At 52.5% G+C, this 17,876-nt stretch overlaps 8 protein-coding genes across 8 annotated transcripts; 4 read left to right on the top strand and 4 right to left on the bottom strand.

Annotated features, from left to right (window-relative positions):
• Positions 1-317: 317 nt before the first annotated feature.
• PV09_07905 (uncharacterized protein) lies at positions 318-2,390 on the bottom strand. The gene has a single exon (XM_016361737.1). The coding sequence runs from the start codon at positions 1,640-1,642 to the stop codon at positions 539-541; it is 1,104 nt and encodes a 367-aa protein (XP_016210419.1). The 5' UTR covers positions 1,643-2,390; the 3' UTR covers positions 318-538.
• Positions 2,391-2,534: 144 nt separating this feature from the next.
• Positions 2,535-3,532, top strand: PV09_07904 (uncharacterized protein). Its single transcript, XM_016361736.1, has one exon. The coding sequence runs from the start codon at positions 2,674-2,676 to the stop codon at positions 3,304-3,306; it is 633 nt and encodes a 210-aa protein (XP_016210418.1). The 5' UTR covers positions 2,535-2,673; the 3' UTR covers positions 3,307-3,532.
• A 912-nt stretch (positions 3,533-4,444) lies between these two features.
• Positions 4,445-7,715, top strand: PV09_07903 (uncharacterized protein). Its single transcript, XM_016361735.1, has one exon. The coding sequence runs from the start codon at positions 4,529-4,531 to the stop codon at positions 7,595-7,597; it is 3,069 nt and encodes a 1,022-aa protein (XP_016210417.1). The 5' UTR covers positions 4,445-4,528; the 3' UTR covers positions 7,598-7,715.
• A 130-nt stretch (positions 7,716-7,845) lies between these two features.
• On the top strand, positions 7,846-9,095 carry PV09_07902 (uncharacterized protein). The gene is made up of 2 exons (XM_016361734.1): positions 7,846-8,565; positions 8,665-9,095. The coding sequence occupies exons 1-2, from the start codon at positions 8,415-8,417 to the stop codon at positions 9,000-9,002; spliced, it is 489 nt and encodes a 162-aa protein (XP_016210416.1). The 5' UTR covers positions 7,846-8,414; the 3' UTR covers positions 9,003-9,095.
• On the bottom strand, positions 8,983-10,635 carry PV09_07901 (uncharacterized protein). The gene is made up of 2 exons (XM_016361733.1): positions 10,270-10,635; positions 8,983-10,219 (listed from the first exon to the last, which is right to left on the bottom strand). The coding sequence occupies exons 1-2, from the start codon at positions 10,551-10,553 to the stop codon at positions 9,190-9,192; spliced, it is 1,314 nt and encodes a 437-aa protein (XP_016210415.1). The 5' UTR covers positions 10,554-10,635; the 3' UTR covers positions 8,983-9,189.
• A 401-nt stretch (positions 10,636-11,036) lies between these two features.
• PV09_07900 (chaperone DnaK) lies at positions 11,037-13,936 on the bottom strand. Its single transcript, XM_016361732.1, has 5 exons — positions 13,548-13,936; positions 13,448-13,493; positions 12,937-13,294; positions 12,265-12,850; positions 11,037-12,205 (listed from the first exon to the last, which is right to left on the bottom strand). Exons 1-5 carry the CDS (start codon positions 13,689-13,691, stop codon positions 11,336-11,338), a joined length of 2,004 nt encoding a protein of 667 aa, XP_016210414.1. The 5' UTR covers positions 13,692-13,936; the 3' UTR covers positions 11,037-11,335.
• A 1,037-nt stretch (positions 13,937-14,973) lies between these two features.
• On the bottom strand, positions 14,974-15,722 carry PV09_07899 (uncharacterized protein). The gene is made up of 3 exons (XM_016361731.1): positions 15,650-15,722; positions 15,375-15,595; positions 14,974-15,306 (listed from the first exon to the last, which is right to left on the bottom strand). Exons 2-3 carry the CDS (start codon positions 15,574-15,576, stop codon positions 15,260-15,262), a joined length of 249 nt encoding a protein of 82 aa, XP_016210413.1. The 5' UTR covers positions 15,577-15,595; positions 15,650-15,722; the 3' UTR covers positions 14,974-15,259.
• A 132-nt stretch (positions 15,723-15,854) lies between these two features.
• Positions 15,855-17,738, top strand: PV09_07898 (uncharacterized protein). The gene is made up of 3 exons (XM_016361730.1): positions 15,855-16,049; positions 16,130-16,968; positions 17,035-17,738. The coding sequence occupies exons 1-3, from the start codon at positions 15,908-15,910 to the stop codon at positions 17,452-17,454; spliced, it is 1,401 nt and encodes a 466-aa protein (XP_016210412.1). The 5' UTR covers positions 15,855-15,907; the 3' UTR covers positions 17,455-17,738.
• The last annotated feature ends 138 nt before the right edge of the window (positions 17,739-17,876 follow it).

Genomic DNA, 17,876 nt, shown 5'->3' with positions numbered 1-17,876 from the left:
TCATTTTTTAAATGCTTAGATGTGTCGCTGAGGCACCCAATCCACCACAGACTCCGACAAAAGCTCATCGTGGCCGTGTCAAGCTCCCTTCCATGGCAAACTGCGTGTGGTTTCACATTTCGTTGCCCCGAAAGAACCTCCATTGTGGCACAATTTCAGTCCTTCATTTGAACGATGTAACGTATTTCATATCGAAAAGCAGCTAGCCGTATGTCGCTGTATGTCTGCGTTAGTATCGACGTCACGAACAGATGACCGCCTGGAAACACATGAGCATTTTAAAGACATCGGGACCACAACGTCGTTGTAGTCTTGCCTTTGATTGGGAAAAGACATTTCATTTCAATCAATGTCTAGCGTCTACGTACGAGACCGTCGTCGGATTCTGGCGTCGCTGGTATTCTAGTCCCCAAAATGCTATGCGAATGGATCCGCTGCGTCGATGCAAAATATGTCATGCCCAATTCCGGGTAACACGTAAACAGAACTGCCAAAAAACGCCGATTTCCATGCATTTCATCATGACTTATGCTAAGGCTCATATCCAACCAACACTGGCTGCGACAGCGAATCCAATGACCAACGCAAGAGCGCTGCTCTCTGTTCGTCTCGAGTCGCTTGAAGAAGAAGACGCGACTTTCAAATTTGCAGTGGTTACTTGCTCCCGCCCAGTCGCCGCGGTAACGCCGTTCAAAGAGTCTACGGTCGAGATGGCGGGGCCAACGTTGAACCAGTCCACAAGAATGTAATTGGGCGGGGCGCCATATTGCGATGTGCATTGCGAGGCAGAGTAGCCCAGAGAGCCCACAATACTGGTGTCAGGGCTGTTGGTCGTGTTTGCAGCAGCTACGTCCGGGACCTGCGCAATGAGTTCATTCTGGTCGAGGAAGTGGTTCATCAGGAACATTCGTCCGGAAGACTTGGCCGTGGAAAGCGAGCCCGCCACCGCAGATGGGCGCGCAGGTGTGCAAGTGAAGTTCGAGGCGTCAGTTACATCGTAGTTGTTCTCCCACACGTAGTCGAACTCATTCAGCAGGAACTCGGCCCCCGTGTTTGAGCTCAGGGAAGCGATGAAGATGACAAGGCGGGTGTCTGCACTGATCATCTCCTGGAGTGTGGGCCACGAGGACGGGGTCGACGAGGTTGGGGTGTATGCGTATTTGGTGATGCCGGAGTTGGTGAAGATCTCGCCCAAGGTTGTAGCATCCGCATTGGCGCCATTGACGAGCAGCATAGTGACAACCTCGTTGGGGTTTGAGTCCATCCAGGTCTTGACTTCAGTCAACCAACTCTCGACAGTGCCGGCGTCTAGCAAACTGCATGACGTGTGGCATAGATGCAGGTCGCTCGACGAGTTGGATGAACCGGCCGACTGAATCTGCGACTGAAGCAGCCGCACTCCGGCATTGAGCTGTGTGGTTGTGTTGAAATACTGATTTCCCGAGATGTCATAGCCGTTGCTTGAGTTCGAAATAAAGGCACTGTCGTGTGCGCCGAGATATGTCACGTTGGCGTACGAACGACTGCAAAGTGAGGGTGAATTATTGCAAGCTGTTGAAGTAGACGTGGTCTGGGGTCGAGCAAACGCTGTGCTGCCGAAGAGAGAGAAAAATAGCGCCGTCGATGCCAGTAAGGAATTCATTGCGTCCTTTTACCAGAAGTCCTTGGTGGGCCGAAGTTTAATGTACGGATTTGGCAATCGACTGGAAGTCCGATGAACGCCAATGGCCAAGAGTGGAAAAGCCCTTAGAAATGTCACTGAGCAAAATGTCGAATAAAAAGGCGAGACAGCGAATTAATCTTGAAGATCGACGCCTGCAAGCGATGGATTGTGATGTAAGTTCAGAAGACCAGTAGAGGATGGCCTTCAAGCACAGAATCGAGCCAGGTCAAACGACGGTATCAAGTGGTCGACTGAGAACGAAAGAAGAACGAAAGCTAGCAGTGAAACCAGAACGGCATCATCAAACAACGGATCTGGACGAAGACGAACTATTGTATTCAAGAATGGCGGAGACCGCACACCATTCGTACGTGTCGAGTGAGGGTCCATCCCCCGGACGCACAACATAGCCACGCTGGAGTATACGTTTGCATCCAAGACCAGAGATGTGTGGTGGGAACACGAGCTGACGAGTTTTTTGCGCGGCAGTGTCCTAAGCCGAAACGAGAGCGGTCTGAGACTGCGTTTGGCTCCGCCCACGCAGCCTATCCATGACGAATCTCAGGCGAAGCAAAAGGAGAGCAACAGTGGGCCGGGTGACATTATTCAGGTCCTGCGAAGAAGCCGTCAGAGTCAACAGCGCATACTCCTGCTAAGGATGGTAATGGCGAGCGGAGGTGAAATAGTGAGATAGTAATAGAAACGTGCGAGAACGACGAATGGCAATGAACCAAGGCACCGCCAGCGAACCAGAGCTGTAAATACTCGGGCGTCGGCTTTCTATAATTAAGCCACAACCGCTGTGGGACCACGCTATGCAAACGCTAACTTAGTCGTGACGTTCGCGCAAGTCGTTTCGCTTTCATCGTTCCGTGTTTGAGGATGATGGTTTCGTGCTCGCCGCCCTTTTTTTTCTAGCTGTCTGGCACAGCTGCTTTTGTTGTTCATCTGCAAGGAGTCACAGTCAGCATCAGGCCATCCGTCTCTCGTTCATCTCATATAAGACAATCATGGCGGCGAATGCCGTTCCCACGACCGTCTCCATTCGGTCCCCATCCGCCCACACGCTCGCCGGCGCAAAGAACGTTAAGCCGCCCATCTCACCACCGACCGTAGAATGGATGTCCGGCACTTGGCACGTAACACATTCGACGCTGTCCATGTGGAAGGACCGCTTCGGCGTTCGGATCACGTATACACCGCTCTCGTCCTCTATCCGGAAAGAAAAGAAGGCCTTTCCCAACCTCAAAGACGTCGTCGAGTACCAGAACACGCCTGGGGGCAGATATTCCAGCGTGAATGGCGTCAGTCGCAGCGTGACCGTGCCGGATCTGGGAACCGGCTGGGCTTTCAGCTGGAGGGGCAAAGGCTTGCTCATGATCGCCAACAGTCAGTGGGAGGTGCTGGGATATGGAACTGACCTCTCGGGCGCGAGCTCAGATGCAGAAGGACAGGGTAGAGACTGGATTGTCACCTACTTCGGCGAGACCATCTTCACCCCCGCGGGCATTGACATATACTGTCGAAGTGAGGATGGCGTGAGTGCCGAGTGCCTCGAAGCCATCAAGGCCGAGCTTGCCAAGTTCGAAAGGCCCAGCCTCAAGAGGCTATCAACCGAACTCTTCGCGATCCCGAGGAAGTAAAGCAAGAATGCCACAATTTGTCTTATATTTAGCGAGGATAGAGAATGCAAACATCAGGAGGGCGGAGCAATGTGTTGAGACCAGGTTAAATTGGTACCTCGTTATGATACCCGACACAGCAGTCACCAAGGATATCTGCCAATCATCTATATAGCATAACGCCTGTAAAGTACAATTCAATCGATTCTAATTACCAGAAGCCCTTTTACGCCATTGCATCGCGAAGCATGATGAAACAGCGTATCGCAATCTGGTTCTCGCAAGTCATGATCAAGTCTGGCGGTGTCCGTTCCCGGATCGCTTTTTGAACCCTCCTGCTACTAAGTCTCCTCGTGTCCGCCGGCTGGCAAATCACTAGATCCTACTTCTAAACATGACAGGATAGGCAGGGTGTCGCGTCGAGTGTCGAGGGTCGAGCAAAGAGCGGACGAGTAATCCGAGCCTACGGTTTGTTGGCTGAGTGGTTCTCCCTCCAGTGACAGGCGTTGCTGCTATGTCTTGGAAAGATCGGTCACCCAGTGACTTCAAATGATAGATCCTTATCCACTTCCCGTCATAAGAAAGTAAGACTCGTCGAAACTTGGAGCAATGGCTGAGGCTGGAAAGCAATGATCGATATCTGCGCCGCCATCATCGCCTCACCACGTAGCTCACCTTCAATTTCGAGATATAGCGGCGCGGCCGGTATAGGACTTTGCCGTGTCAGATGCTCACAGGACGATTCGCGGTCTGATACAACGAATGCAAGTGTACATGAAAACCCATGCTCTGTAGCATATCTCTTTACGGAGCTATCATAGTTTGCTTCAAAAGACTGTTGCAACTAAAGCGATCCGTTTATGGGAGGATGGTCGGCAGAGAAGTGACGCTGCGGGTTACGGATAAGGTGGTGCACTGTTCTGCCGTTGCATTCGATGTTCGATAATACACATAAGCAAATTGCAGTTCTGCGGACAATGATAAGATATTTGGCTGAAAGAGAGTGTGTATTGGGTCAACATACCTCTAAGCTTTCATGCGTCACGAAGGAAAAATCAAAGCCGAAGATTCAAGTCCTCGAGTTGCGGAGTGGAGCTCGGACCTCCGATCTCCTGTGTAGCTTCTGCACGTCTCCATCCGACAAAACCAGCCGATCTCCATTGCACTGGCATCGGCGTCAATTCCTCACTCCTCAAGCCGGATGCAATGTCCGGTCGTGAAGTTGTAGGTGTCTACACCTTCCATGCAAACGAGCCTGGTCAGGCTGCGCGCCAGGCCTGCCACATCAACCGCACTTCGACCGTACGCCAGTAGCGCATATCATCGTCGACTAAAAAGCGATGCAGCTCAAGAGCGAGGTTCTAAAGTTCGGGAAAGGTATAACGACGCTTTCAACAATGTGATTCGCAAAGTGCGAACAGGCTCTCGGGAAAGCTCCACAACGGAATCAACATCTTTCTCAGAGCTTAACACCACAACGCAACAGCAAGATGTCGACGCGGACAAAGTCCGAAAATCCAACCAGTTCCGCAAGGTGCTGTGCGAAAACTCAGGGAAAAGCATCGATTTGCAAAGAGGGGGGTTTGCCAACGCATCCATACCGACGAAACAGGGCACGTCTCCGAAAAAGCTTCCGTTCATCGATGATGCGGAAGAGACACTAAGAAGAGGCCTAGATAAGGACGATACCATCCAAGAATGTGACAAATGGGGCAAGAGCCCGGAGATATGGCTCAGCTTGCTACGCAGGGAAGCTCGTCTCAAGGGTAGCGTGGGCGTTGAGCAAGTGTGGACGCTGATCAAGGAAGCTGAAGTTGAATTGCCTGCCAGAAGCGCAAAGGCAGGTCAATTCTGGACGATATTGCTGAGCGCTCCAAAACTACACGACGATGTCGTCGCATATGCCTTCCAGCTGTACGCGCGAACGGGACGAGCCTTTCCTCCACTGTACACCATGATCATGACCTACGTGTTGAGGACAGGCTCGCCAACGAGAACGCTGGGCTTGCATCGCCGATTTCTGGAAAACTACATCATACCACGAGACGCACTGCGCAAGCTCGCCGCACCTGCATCACTTGCACAAACCAATCTTGGCCTCGAGGCTTTCAGGACCATCTACGAGGACCTGCATAGAATATGCGAACCGTGCTATGACCAGCTCATTCCCGCACTACTTAGCGCAGGCAAGTTTCGACAAGCTCTACGCTGGCACAATATTTTGAGCAAGAACAATGATTCACCGAGCCCCGAAGTTGCACGCTCGGAGAAGATGCAAGTATTCCTGCAATTACGGCAGCGAGTGCAAGAGAAGCAAGGAGCGAGGTGGAGACGGTTACGTGCGCATGAACTGGAACGAGCTGCGCAAGCGAAGACTATACTTGAACAACCAGGTGGCTCACCCAGACCCTCCCGAGACGCGGAGACACGTACTGTGCCGTTGGTTTCAAATACAGCTCATCACAAGTCTTTCAAGGCCAATAATAGCTTCTTTACTCCTCCTGAGCCTGTTCTGAAAAGTTTTGCGAAAAGTATGGAAAACACAGCAGCAATACCAAGATCGCATGCCTCAACACGGGGCTTGTTGTCCTCTCTGGTCTCCGAGGTTCAGCATGCTGGCACCGAGGGCTTCAGCGACGAGTTTTGCGCTCGACTATACGCTACTCGAGCTCTCACGATATCATGGGTCACGTCGTTCCTACATGCCTTTTCGGTGAAGAAGATTGGCCCACTTGCCCTTCGCGAACTGGCTTTGCGGTGCGAGAGCACGGAAGACTTGCAATACTATATCGCCGATCTCGAAGACAAAGGTATAGCAATCGGAACGTCAAGGTTCTGTCGTGCTATCAAAAGGTGTGCCAATGACGGCCTAGTTGACATTTTACGTGGTCTGTTACACAGTGATCAACACCCGGATAGTCTCGATGATGAAAGACTACAGCGCAACATCCTTAACGAGGCAGTGCTTCATCATGACGGTCAGGCTGTGCACCACACTCTGACCCTTATGAGCATGTTCGCAGAGAACCCCAAGGAAGAGTACATGAATACCCTCCTTTGTGTCTACATTCGCCAGCAACGCATAAACGACGTGCTCACTTACGCGAATCAAATGCAATTGGAAGCTGTCAAAATCACGCGAAATACAGTCCAAGAGGCCATGCATCACCTTTTGCGACCTCGACAACGAGGCAAACGTCCACATATGCTAGACAGTCGATTCTCGTACGATGACCTCACAATCGTCACCAATTTGGTGCTTCGCGCACTTGAAGCTGGCACGGAGATCCCTGAATGGGCGCTGATTGAGCTCTTCAAGCGACATGGGATGAAGAATCTTGACAGTGTAGAGCGATTCTGCCATGCTATTGTAGACACGTATCGTTCCATCGTAGCGAAGCCTGCGTACGATCAAGGGAGCCGGGCGAAAGGCTTTGTCTCTCTTTCATATCTAGAAGGTCGCCAGCAACCAGACGAGCACTCCATCCGCGCTGGGCTGCCATTCGGCAATCCGGCAAACCCTCTTAAGGCACTTTTCACGCCCCGTAGCTTTCAGTCTATCATAGAGTGGGGTTTTCTCGACGGCCTACGCCGCCTCGCCGTCGCACGTGACAGTCATCTCCGTCCACATACTCGCCGTTCGGATTGGCTTACCAAGTACCGTCGCTGGCCTACCGGTGTGCCTCCACCTCCTCCGCAACAAACTTTTCTTCGTGGATTGGCGATAGTGCAGGATCTGGTGGATAAGGGCGTCCACATGTGGACAACGGCTGTGGAAGCGGCAATCAGACTGAGGCTGTGGATGTTATTTGGCCCTGGTAGAAGCAAGAGGAGAAGAAACATCACAGCGATGGCTCTGAATCCGTACGGGATCGTGGAACTATTAAGGGCGGCAGACAAGATGTGGAGAGGCCCCACACCCCTCTTCGCGCCCGTAAGGGAATTGCTACAGCCACTGCCTCCGGATAGTGCTTCTAGCCATCAACACGCGGCGCGTTCTTCTTCGGGTATTTCTTCTGCCACTGCTGCTCTTGCCAGCCACCACAACGGCGATGGCGAGGGGTTTGGAGCTGAACTCCCCTGCGACGCCACAAGAGATGGCCCCCCACCGTCGAAGACACCACAGCAAGATCTAACCGAGCGGCAATTGCGCCCTCAAATCGAGGCGCTGGTGTACATTTTCTGGACGGCTCGGACCTTGGGCGTGGACGGTGACATGCAAGAGAACAAGAAGGCCCTGACGGACGATGAGTGGGAGAAGTTCTTGCACAGATGGGCAAGAGCGGCAGCTTCGAAGAGGTTTGGCGCGTGATGGCTATGTGCGTGTTGACCTGGCTAGCTTGAAGAAACTGCCCATACATGTTGTGATATAACAGAATAGAAGTGCTCGCATACGACTTCGAAAATGAAACGTTTGAGTCTTTTCAACATTTTGCCCGAAACTTTCTCCAACTGACAGATGGCGTGACCCGGACTCGGAACTCGTTCCGCTCCGAGTTCCTTGTCTCTTCGTCAGACCTGCGACGTCATCGTGTCTCTCTGTTTCTATGCGTCACCCATATTCCCTCCACCTTGACTGCGGATCGTCTCGCACTCGCCATGGGCCTCGCCACCGCATCGTGCAAGGTCTTTCTGCGGTTTCGGCCCATGGAGTCAGACTTCTTAGACCGCGCTCCATTGACTAATGCTTAGCATACTTACTCGCTGGGGACGTACTTTCGCCTCTGGCGTTTCCGCGAGGGGAGATTGCCCAGACAAAAACCGTAGATCCACGACGTCGTCACTGTCGCGTTCTAGACGCGGTGGATTTGACGACGGGCCTCTGGTGATAGGTAATCAGCCCTCTCTCGAGCCAGGTCGTGTACATAACAGTTCCAAATCCGCGGCCTCGTGGAGTCTTTTGTGTGCATTTTTTTTGACTCCAGATATTCGAGGTTCTTTTCTGTCCGCTCTCGCGTCCGAGATTTGGTGAACCCACCTCGCCGTCGTAAAGAGCAGCGCAATCAGCGGTTTCCGCGGTCGAGACTTTTTTTTTTTCTTCTAATTTCTTCCCCAACGATACCGTCTCGGCGGGAGAAGGATTTGAAAGCGATCTGGGAAAGCATCCTACCAAGGACGGGAGAGTGGAGATGCCGAACATGGGTCCGCCGAAGCACGAAATGGTGTACTTCAAGGGGCTGGCGACGAGCACGCGAGCGTTTGGCGAGTTCAGAAGAGTCTTGCACACGGGTCTGTACAGCCAGCTCGTCGTGATGGAGGTTCCCGTAGGCGGTGAGATCGGTGAGTACCCTTCAGCGTGATTCGGCTCGAGAAGGGGCTGGAAAGGGAATCAAAAAAAAAAGACGTCAACTAACGTGCGACAATTTACCTGGGGAAAAGGCGACGAGGTGCACACTGTTGATCAGATTCTGATCTTCACGTCCGGCAAGGGCCTCGCCACCGTCGCGGGGAAGGATCAGGAAGTCGAAGCCGGAGACATCGTGATCGTGCCTGCGGGAACGCTGCATCAGTTCGTCACCAGGGGCGACAAGCCTCTGGAGTTGATCACGGTGTACTCGCCCGCGGAACATGCGACGGTTACGGTTCACAAGGATAAGGAATCCGGTGACAAGGAGGAGGAGGAAGGCATCGACGAGCCGCCCGAGTGGAGCCGGCAGAGCAAAGCGGATAACGAGAAGGCGGGTTTGGTAAACTTGAGCGGGAAATATGAAGAGTAGGAAAGTCTTCATGGACTCTCAATGCTCCGTTGGATTCGCACCATGTAATAGTAATGATAATGACACAAATAAACGCGCATCCCGTCCTATACATCTGATAAGACACTCTGCACATTAGTCGGCTCGCTCTCCAAGAGATGTTGTTCGAGTGGTAATATCACAGCTCCAGAGTCGACAGTCCAGAACGCTAGAGTTTAGATGAGACCACTTGTTTAACCTGTGCCTTTCCATCTGCATCCTGGCGAAGGATCTCGTCTACTGCCTCGTCTGGGCTGTAGTCATCAAGATATGAGACCCATTCCGGTGTGTTGTATCTAGCAAGTTTGCTTGCTTTCACACCCACGACGCGGTTTGGGTCGAATTTCTTCATTCCTTGATCTCTTTTCTGTTGCATCGGTCCGTCTGGCACCGTGAAGAACCTACCCATGTACGCGGAATATGGCCTAACGGCACTGCTACGTTCGCGCACGATCTTGTCACATATGGACAGGTAGCGCGGGATGTCCGCCGACACGCTCGCTTTGCGCAGAACGGCAGCAAGCGTTGCGGCGTCCTCCAGAGCCAGCGCAGCGCCGAATCCTGCGTTGGGGTCCATGCCGTGACAGGCGTCTCCAATGAAGATGACCTTGCCACCAGGAGCCAGTGACGTTGGAGGCGGAGGCACCTCGACCAGGCGCCATTTGAGAAACTTCACGCTCTTTGAGAGCATTTTGACAAACAAGGGGCTCCAGCCCTCGAACACGTCCTCAATCATGGCGAGATCCTCGAGCGGCTCGATGAGCTTGTCCGGATGCGGATCTCGGTCAACAGCGCGGTCCCATAGCAAGAATTGGATATCGTACACTTCTTGATGAGGCGCCGTCGAGGTTAAAGCCCATGAGGACGGGCCCAGCCACGGTCGCGCTGCAAGCATGTGGTAAATCTCTCGCGTGTCCTCGTCGGCGAGCATGGCGTCGCGAGGGATACTGGCTTGAAAAGCATAGTCATTCGTCACCCTTCGTTCGGAGCCGGGGAAAATGGCTTTTCGGACAACGGAGTTGGTGCCATCCGCGCCGACTATGATATCTGCCGATATAGTAGACCCATTGGCGAGTGTGATGGACGGAGCCTCCAGGTTCACACTCTGCACTGGCGCGTCAAATTGTACAGAGGCACCGGCAGATATCGCGGCCTCGAGTAAGAACTTTCTCAATTCGGTTCGGAGACAATACCATTGACTATGTCATGGTCAACGACTGTTGTTGCGACTTTGATAACGGACCCTTACCTACGCGCCCCTTTCCGTTGCTGCGTAGCGATGACATTGCCGTCTGCATATCTGATCAGCTCGAGCTGGCCCGACTCATGCGCAATTTTTCCCAGGTCGTCTAGTAAACCCCATTTCTGTAAAATCTTGACACCGGACGGCTGAATTTGGATTCCACTGCCGCTTTCCTCCTTGGAAGTGGCACGTCTCTCGTAGACGGTCACTGTGTGCCCGTCTCGCGACAACGCGATTGCAGCGCCGAGCCCAGCGATGCCGGCGCCAACAATTGCGATATTAAAAGTCATTGTACGCTTCTCTATCGTTCCACATTGTAAGGTGTAGTAGTTGTGTTTGAATCTCACGTTGAGTGTTCGGCGCAAACTTCCGTTTGCGGCTGTGGCCTGATACCGAACTGGTAAGCATGAAGCCCAAGAGCATCAAGCCCGTAAGCACGAGAAGCCGCCCTCTTTTTTTCAATCCAGACTTTCATTTCATCCATATGAACCATTGGGGGCAAGTCTCGTCGAAAATTGAACCAGAGCGTCTTTGTGAGACTATTGCAAGCTTTTGCAGCCAGATCAAATTGTGGCAAATGAAAGCACGTGATTCACCAATCCCATCTTCGCGGACCGGCCTATGTCTCCTCCGTCTCGTCCCTAAAAGAGTGCAACTCCTGTCTGACAGTAATGGCAGCACGCGACAGAGCTGGAGCTTCTCGCTAAGTATTCTTTGTTGATAACACATCTTCACCAAGTAGTCTGTTCACGAGCAGCAAAGGGGCGTCGGGGTGTCAAAATACAACATAGTGTTTGGCATATGAAATCTCTACGCCGCACGCTCGTCTCTTTTCCTTGAAAGGCATGCCCTCGCAAACGAGCGCTAGTAACTAGTAGCGGCAGTACAATGGCATCATGTTGATGTAAAAGCAAAAAGAGACAAAGAAAAGTTGGAGACTCCTTAACTTAGATGAACAACGCCGCCATGAGGCCTCCTCTTTGCCCATGAGCAAAAAGATTCATGCCAAAAATGCAAAACCATCGTCATTCCTTTCCTATCCTTGCCTTTATCTTCTGTAATATGATCTATTTTACAATTCGTCATGCACATCAGCGTCCTCGTCAGCACCGCCAGCGCTGCTATAGAGCTTGCTAGTAATCGGATACGCGACTTCGGACAGCTTCTCGCGCTGCTCCTGGAAGTCCTCGGCTGTGGCATCCGATGACTCACGCTCGAGCCAGTCAATGGTCTCCTTGACAGCTTCGAGAAGGGTCTCCTTGTCGTCATCGTCAATCTTGCCGCCAAGACCTTCCTTGTCGTTGACCTGGTTTTTGAGGCTGAAAGCGTAATTTTCAAGCGAGTTGCGCGCCTCGATACGCTCGCGCGTGGCTTTATCTTCCTCAGCGTACTGTTCGGCTTCGGCAACCATGCGTTCGATGTCCTCCTGGCTAAGACGACCCTTGTCATTGGTGATGGTGATGGACTCGGATTTGCCAGTGCCCTTGTCGGAGGCAGACACACGTAGAATGCCGTTTGCGTCGAGTTCAAAAACAACTTCGATCTGAGGCTGGCCACGAGGAGCTGGTGGGATACCCTGCAATTCGAACTTGCCGAGCAAGTTGTTGTCCTTGGTCAGGGAACGTTCACCCTCATAGACCTGAATCAATACCACAGGCTGGTTGTCGGCCGCAGTCGAGAAGATCTGTGACTTCTTGGTTGGAATGGTGGTGCCGCGCTTGATGAGTTGGGTCATGACACCGCCGGTGGTCTCAATACCAAGGGTAAGTGGGTTGACGTCCATGAGGACGACGCCAGAGGTCTTATCTTCACCAGCAAGGACACCGCCTTGAACGGCCGCTCCGTAAGCGACAGCTTCGTCTGGATTGACGTCCTTACGAGCCTTCTTGCCAAAATATTCCTCGAGCATGGACTGAATCTTAGGAATTCGAGTGGAACCACCCTTTCACATGTTGTTAGCATCAGATGCTTCGTTCCGCAGACAAGAGAGGAAAAACTCACAATAAGAACGATGTCGTCGATGTCAGACTTCTTGAGCTTGGCATCCTTAAGTGTCTGTTCAACTGGCTTGAGGGTCTTCTTGAAGAGGTGGTCGTTGAGCTCCTCGAACCTAGCACGAGTGAGTGTCTCAGAGAAGTCTTTGCCCTGGAAGAAACTCTCGATCTCGATCTTGGTGGTCTTCTGGCTGGACAGAGTGCGCTTAGCGCGCTCGACCTCACGCTTGAGCTTGGACATAGCCTTTGCATCCTTGGTCACATCAACGCCATGTTCCTTGTTGTACTTCTTAACGAAGTAGTTCTGAACTTGCTGATCGAAGTCCTCGCCACCCAGATGAGTGTCACCAGCAGTTGCCAAGACCTCAAAAACGCCTTGATCGATGGTTAGGATGGAAACATCAAAGGTACCACCACCAAGATCATAGACAAGAACCTGACGCTCATCCTTGTCGGTCTTGTCAAGACCATAGGCGAGAGCGGCGGCGGTGGGCTCGTTGACGACACGGAGAACGTTTAGACCCGCAATGGTGCCTGCATCCTTGGTGGCGGCACGCTGGGCATCGTTGAAGTATGCCGGGACGGTAACGACACTGTTTCAGGGTCAGAACCAGCAATTGAAAGAATGACGATTTCAAGTTTCAGGGGAAGGGAGAAGCTGGTCGGGTGCAAGACATACGCGTTGGTGACCTTTTCGCCCAGGTAAGACTCGGCGATTTCCTTCATCTTGCCCAAAACCATGGCAGAAATCTGCTCTGGGGAGAACTCCTTTTCTTTTCCGCCATCCTTGACCTTGACCCATGGCTGGTTGTTCTTGTCGATAACCTTGAACGGGAGGTGCTTGATGTCCTTCTGAGTGGCCTTGTCGTCGAATTTGCGACCGATCAGACGCTTGATATCGAAAACAGTGTTGTGCGGGTTCTGGGCAAACTGGTTCTTTGCGGCGTCGCCGACCAGACGTTCCTCGTCGGTGAAAGCTACCCAGGAAGGCGTTATTCGGTTACCCTGGTCGTTCGCAATGATTTCTACACGGCCGTCTGTGTGCAAGCGGTTAGTCTTGGGTGTTCCTGGTTGCTACATGTTTGAACGTGGGAAGAAGCTAGGCCCTCAATGTGCCACCTGTTCACATGAAAGTTGCGGACAGCACCTATATTGGCGAGCACGTCGTGGAGCAGGACGAGCAAACATACCTTTCATTACACCCACACACGAGTATGTGGTGCCAAGATCTATACCCTAAGAGACGATTGTCAGCTGGTTGTTGCTCGTATGAAGCCGGCAAGCACATACAATGACAGGACCGGTAACCTCTTTCGAATCATCTGCCTGCGCTCTTTGCGCGCCAAACAAGCCGGCGCAGAGCACCAGCATCAAGTAAAGTGGAATGAGCAGCGACGAAGCGGCCAGGCTGCTTGATCTACTATGCCGCGCCATGTTTGAGCAATGTGCGTGGCAAGCTGTCCGCGACGGGAGCGAAAGCCAGCAGCGGGAAAAGAGGACAGATTGAAACAACGAACACTGCTTGAGCGATCCCAGGCGCACAGGCTGTGTCGAGGGAACTGGTAAGGAGAAGAAAGGGACGAAGAAGGAGGAAGGGGGGGAAGAGATGTTGTAGGAGTTGAGAGTGTGTGCGAGGGAAATGAGGGTGAGAAAAGATTTATATGGGATACGTTTTGATTCTGTGAAATAGGCTGGCGAGCGATTAGCAAAAAGTGGCATCTATCGAAACGGGACTAGCGCCAGGGTCGCTCTGGACGAGGGGGCCGCAGGGGTCGTCGGGCTATCGGCACGCTGATTGGCTGCTTGCGGCGACGTTGCGCTTTCTCCCTCCAGCGCATCGTGCTTCGGCTGCCTTCCTTGTCTGCTGGCTCGCCGACGTGAGTTCGAGAAACTTCCGGGGCCTCGCACAAACAAAATCTGGTCTACGTTGCATCTTCTTTTTGTCGCCTGCCATGCTTTCGAGCGCGCACTACGCCACCAGCCAAGTGTCTTGACTCATCGGAGAGGCGAGTGTACTTGTAAGTTGTCCTTTTCGACTGGCCGTTCTGAGGTCTCGTGCCGAATCTGGACGGCCCGAGCTGGCCATGTCAATCTTGCAAGCTGGCCGTTCTATAGAGTCCGCACCCATGACATAGGCTACGCATACCGTGAGGCCACAACTCACCAACCTTGAGCCCCACTTGGCACCCACCACCAGCGTGGAGTATGCTCAAATGTGATGCCGTCGTCACATAACTACCACTCTCCGAACGCTCTCGAACGAAAAGATTGTTTCAGATGCAAGTCCAGAACCCGATGCTAGCCGAATGTTCCATTCGCAATGCCGCTTTTTTTCTGCCCACTGTGGTAGGTTGCATAAGCTGGCTGAGTGACGTGAAGCTTTTGGCCGCGCGAAGCCATGAAATGCCAGTGCATCGTCATGCAAAGCCTAAGTTTCGCCTTTTTCTATCGAATGGACGGGCAAATGTTGCCGCAACGGGAAAGAGAGTGCAATGCACATGACGTGGCTTTTGGTTGCTAGTGCTGCACGAGAATTGGCAACAGTCCCATGTCGAGATTCAGAGCAGTATTGTACGCATGTCTTTTGGTGCTGATATATCATTCGACTAAGCCTGCGTTGTGCTTGTCATCCGCTACCTCACATGTGGGATTGGAGATGTATTGGCATGCATGATTGCCGTGGACGTTGACCATGCTGTTCATTTCACCTTGGAGAGGTGGTACCTGGCGATGCAAAGTTGATTATAAGCTTAAAAGACTGTGGATATATGAGCTGCCGAACATGTCGCTTTGTGATGATTAGCAAAATATGTACAATGGGCATCTGCGAAGTTCTTGTGCCATATGCCCTGCAGCCCCGCCACGACAGAGATGCATCATGTTCTGTTCAGACAACGCAATGGAAGCCAAATATTCGAAATGGAAATATTCATATGCCTTCTACGTCTTGATCTCAGCGCGGGGCCCAATTCCCATCATTCCACACCCATGAGATACTGCCTTCACGGATCCTCGTAGCCACTCGGTATCTTCCTCGGGCCCGCAGGAACTACGTAGCACTTTTGTTAGCTTCATTCCTTAATTCGTACTCTGCTCTGACTTCGGCCGAGAACTTACTCGGGTATGTGCTTGGAATCGGAGGTGGTCTGTAGTCATTGAAAAACCTGGCCCTGAGAGGGGGCGCCGCAACCACGATCAAAGGACCAGCACCACCAACAACGCATGACCAGAAGAGAGCCGGCCTCTCACGCGCGGCCCAGCGCATGTATCGGAGGGGCTGATGCCAGAAGAATGGCTCGATGGGGGCGATGGGCGGCATTTTGGTGCTACGGCGAGGCCTGCGTGTGGAGTCAGCATATCATCAGTTCGTCAATGAACAGATGGATGCGCACGGAGACGATTGAGACTCTTCCTCTAGGGCAATGGCCGTTCAAACTTTGTTGACTTAGAAAGAGGTTCGGAGAGCCTTGTTTCGAAGCTCCGGTCGTTCGCAGACCTGCGAAGATGCCTTTGTTGATGCCTAAGGCTCCAAATGGTCCCTGGCGTTGTGTTGCGCGGCCCAAGGGCATCAAGCCAGATTGAGCATTTAGCATTTGGGTTGGACACGCCGGCAACACTTCTCGAGGCCCAATTGCTGCAACAACACAAAAATGCGCTCATTACTGTCCCTCCTGGTGCTATGCCTGGTGAGCATAGTGGCCGCCCTTAGCTCAAGCGGCAACAGATTGTTAGTCGTCCTTGAGGATCAGGCGGAGAAGGGCAAGTACTCCACATTCTGGAAGGAGCTTGAAGGTAAGGCTGGCCTTTACGACCAAACCACGGCATCGATATTTGGCACGAAGTCGTAGTGGCTCACACGGATGCGAGTGCAGGTAGAGGGTATTCCCTCACATTCGAATCTCCCAAAAAGGAGGGTCTCTCGCTGTTCCATCTCGGCTCCAGAGCATACGATCATGTCCTCTTGCTACCCCCAAAGTCGAAAGCGTACGGACCAGCGCTGACGCCGAACCTCTTATTGGACTTTATGAAAGCGGAGGGCAACATTCTTCTTGGTCTGTCGTCAGAGTCGCCCGTACCCAGTGGCATCGTCTCGCTACTCTTGGAGTTGGACATTCACCTACCCACTGACAGGAGCAGCACCGTGATTGACCACTTCAACTTTGACAGCAGCGCGGCAGAACAGCACGACATTTTGCTTGTACAGCCTCCAAAGCCGCTTAGGGACGACGTCAAGAATTTCTTTGGTGCTGCGGGGGCTGGTTCTGGAAAGAAAGGAGACGTAAACAACCTGCCTATCGTCGTTCCACACGCCGTCGGTCAGGTCCTTGGCTCAGCGAGCCCACTACTCTTGCCAATTCTCAAGGCTCCAAGCACGGCGTATATTGGCAGCCCTAAGGAGGATGGCGTCGAAGAACTCTTCGCTTCCGGCTCGCAGATCTCGCTCGTGTCCGCCCACCAAGCCAGGAACAGCGCCCGCTTAACAGTTCTGGGAAGTGTGGAGATGTTGCAGGATACGTATATGGACAACAGCAAGTACGGAAATAAGATTTTCGCCGAACAGATCTCTGCATGGACGTTCAAGGAACTGGGTGTGCTCAAGGTCGGCAGACTGCAGCATTGGCTAAACGAGGGACCCAAAGGTGTCGTGAACAGCACTGGGGTGTCCGTGAGCGATCTCAACCCTGCCATCTACAGAGTCAAAAACGACGTCGTACGTCTTTCCGCTATAGCCATAAATCTCGCAGAGTTCCAGAAGAGCTAACCTACATGATGTCAGATTTTCCAAATCGAGCTCTCCGAATATGCCCTCACTCACTACACTCCTTTCACACCGGCCGCAAATGACGATGTGCAGCTCGAATTCACGATGCTCTCACCGTTTCACCGCATACCACTCCTCCCTGTGTCCACAACTCAAAACTCGACCATTTTTGAGGCCCGTTTCACGACGCCAGATCAGCACGGCATCTTCCACTTCCGCGTCAACTACAAGCGCCCATTCTTGACCAATGTCGATGAGAAAAGGCAGGTCACTGTCCGCCACATTGCGCACGACGAGTGGCCCAGAAGTTGGAAGATCAGCGGTGGATGGGTGTGGATCGCTGGCATCTGGATCACCGTGGCTGGCTGGTGCGCGTTTGTCGCCGTGTGGCTGTACTCAGAGCCTCCAAGAGCAGGTACGAAAAAGACGCAGTAGAATGATACCCCTTCTGCTTATATCTCCTCCCACCGATGGATTTATGACCGTCATAGCGTTGAGTCTTGCAACGTTGGAAACGCAGGGTGCGGCTGCGCATGCATGTATGTAGGAAAAGAAAAAACGTGGGATCATGTAAAGATAAAGGGGACTTGGCGTTTGAAAATGGAATGTCTACTTGCTGCACCAATAATCGTTCTAAATCTAGATGGAAGGCAGCGTCTTGTAGAGTTTCAGAACAAGCCATGTCTCCTCAAACATTTCCCGCATATTGCGTCCCGTACCTTTCACCAAAAAGACCAAAATCCAGTCTTGTCGGGAAATGGCTCCATCAATAGGTTCGTCATATCCGTGTGACATCTGCGCCTGAAATCATGAAGAGCTTGAGACATGGCATTACAGCATCTTCCGCCAGTGCCCCG

This window comes from Verruconis gallopava (assembly GCF_000836295.1).
Source record: "Verruconis gallopava strain CBS 43764 unplaced genomic scaffold supercont1.34, whole genome shotgun sequence".
Lineage (NCBI taxonomy): Eukaryota > Fungi > Ascomycota > Dothideomycetes > Venturiales > Sympoventuriaceae > Verruconis > Verruconis gallopava.
Note: the sequence above shows the minus strand (reverse complement) of the source record. Positions and strands in the feature narration are given on the sequence as shown.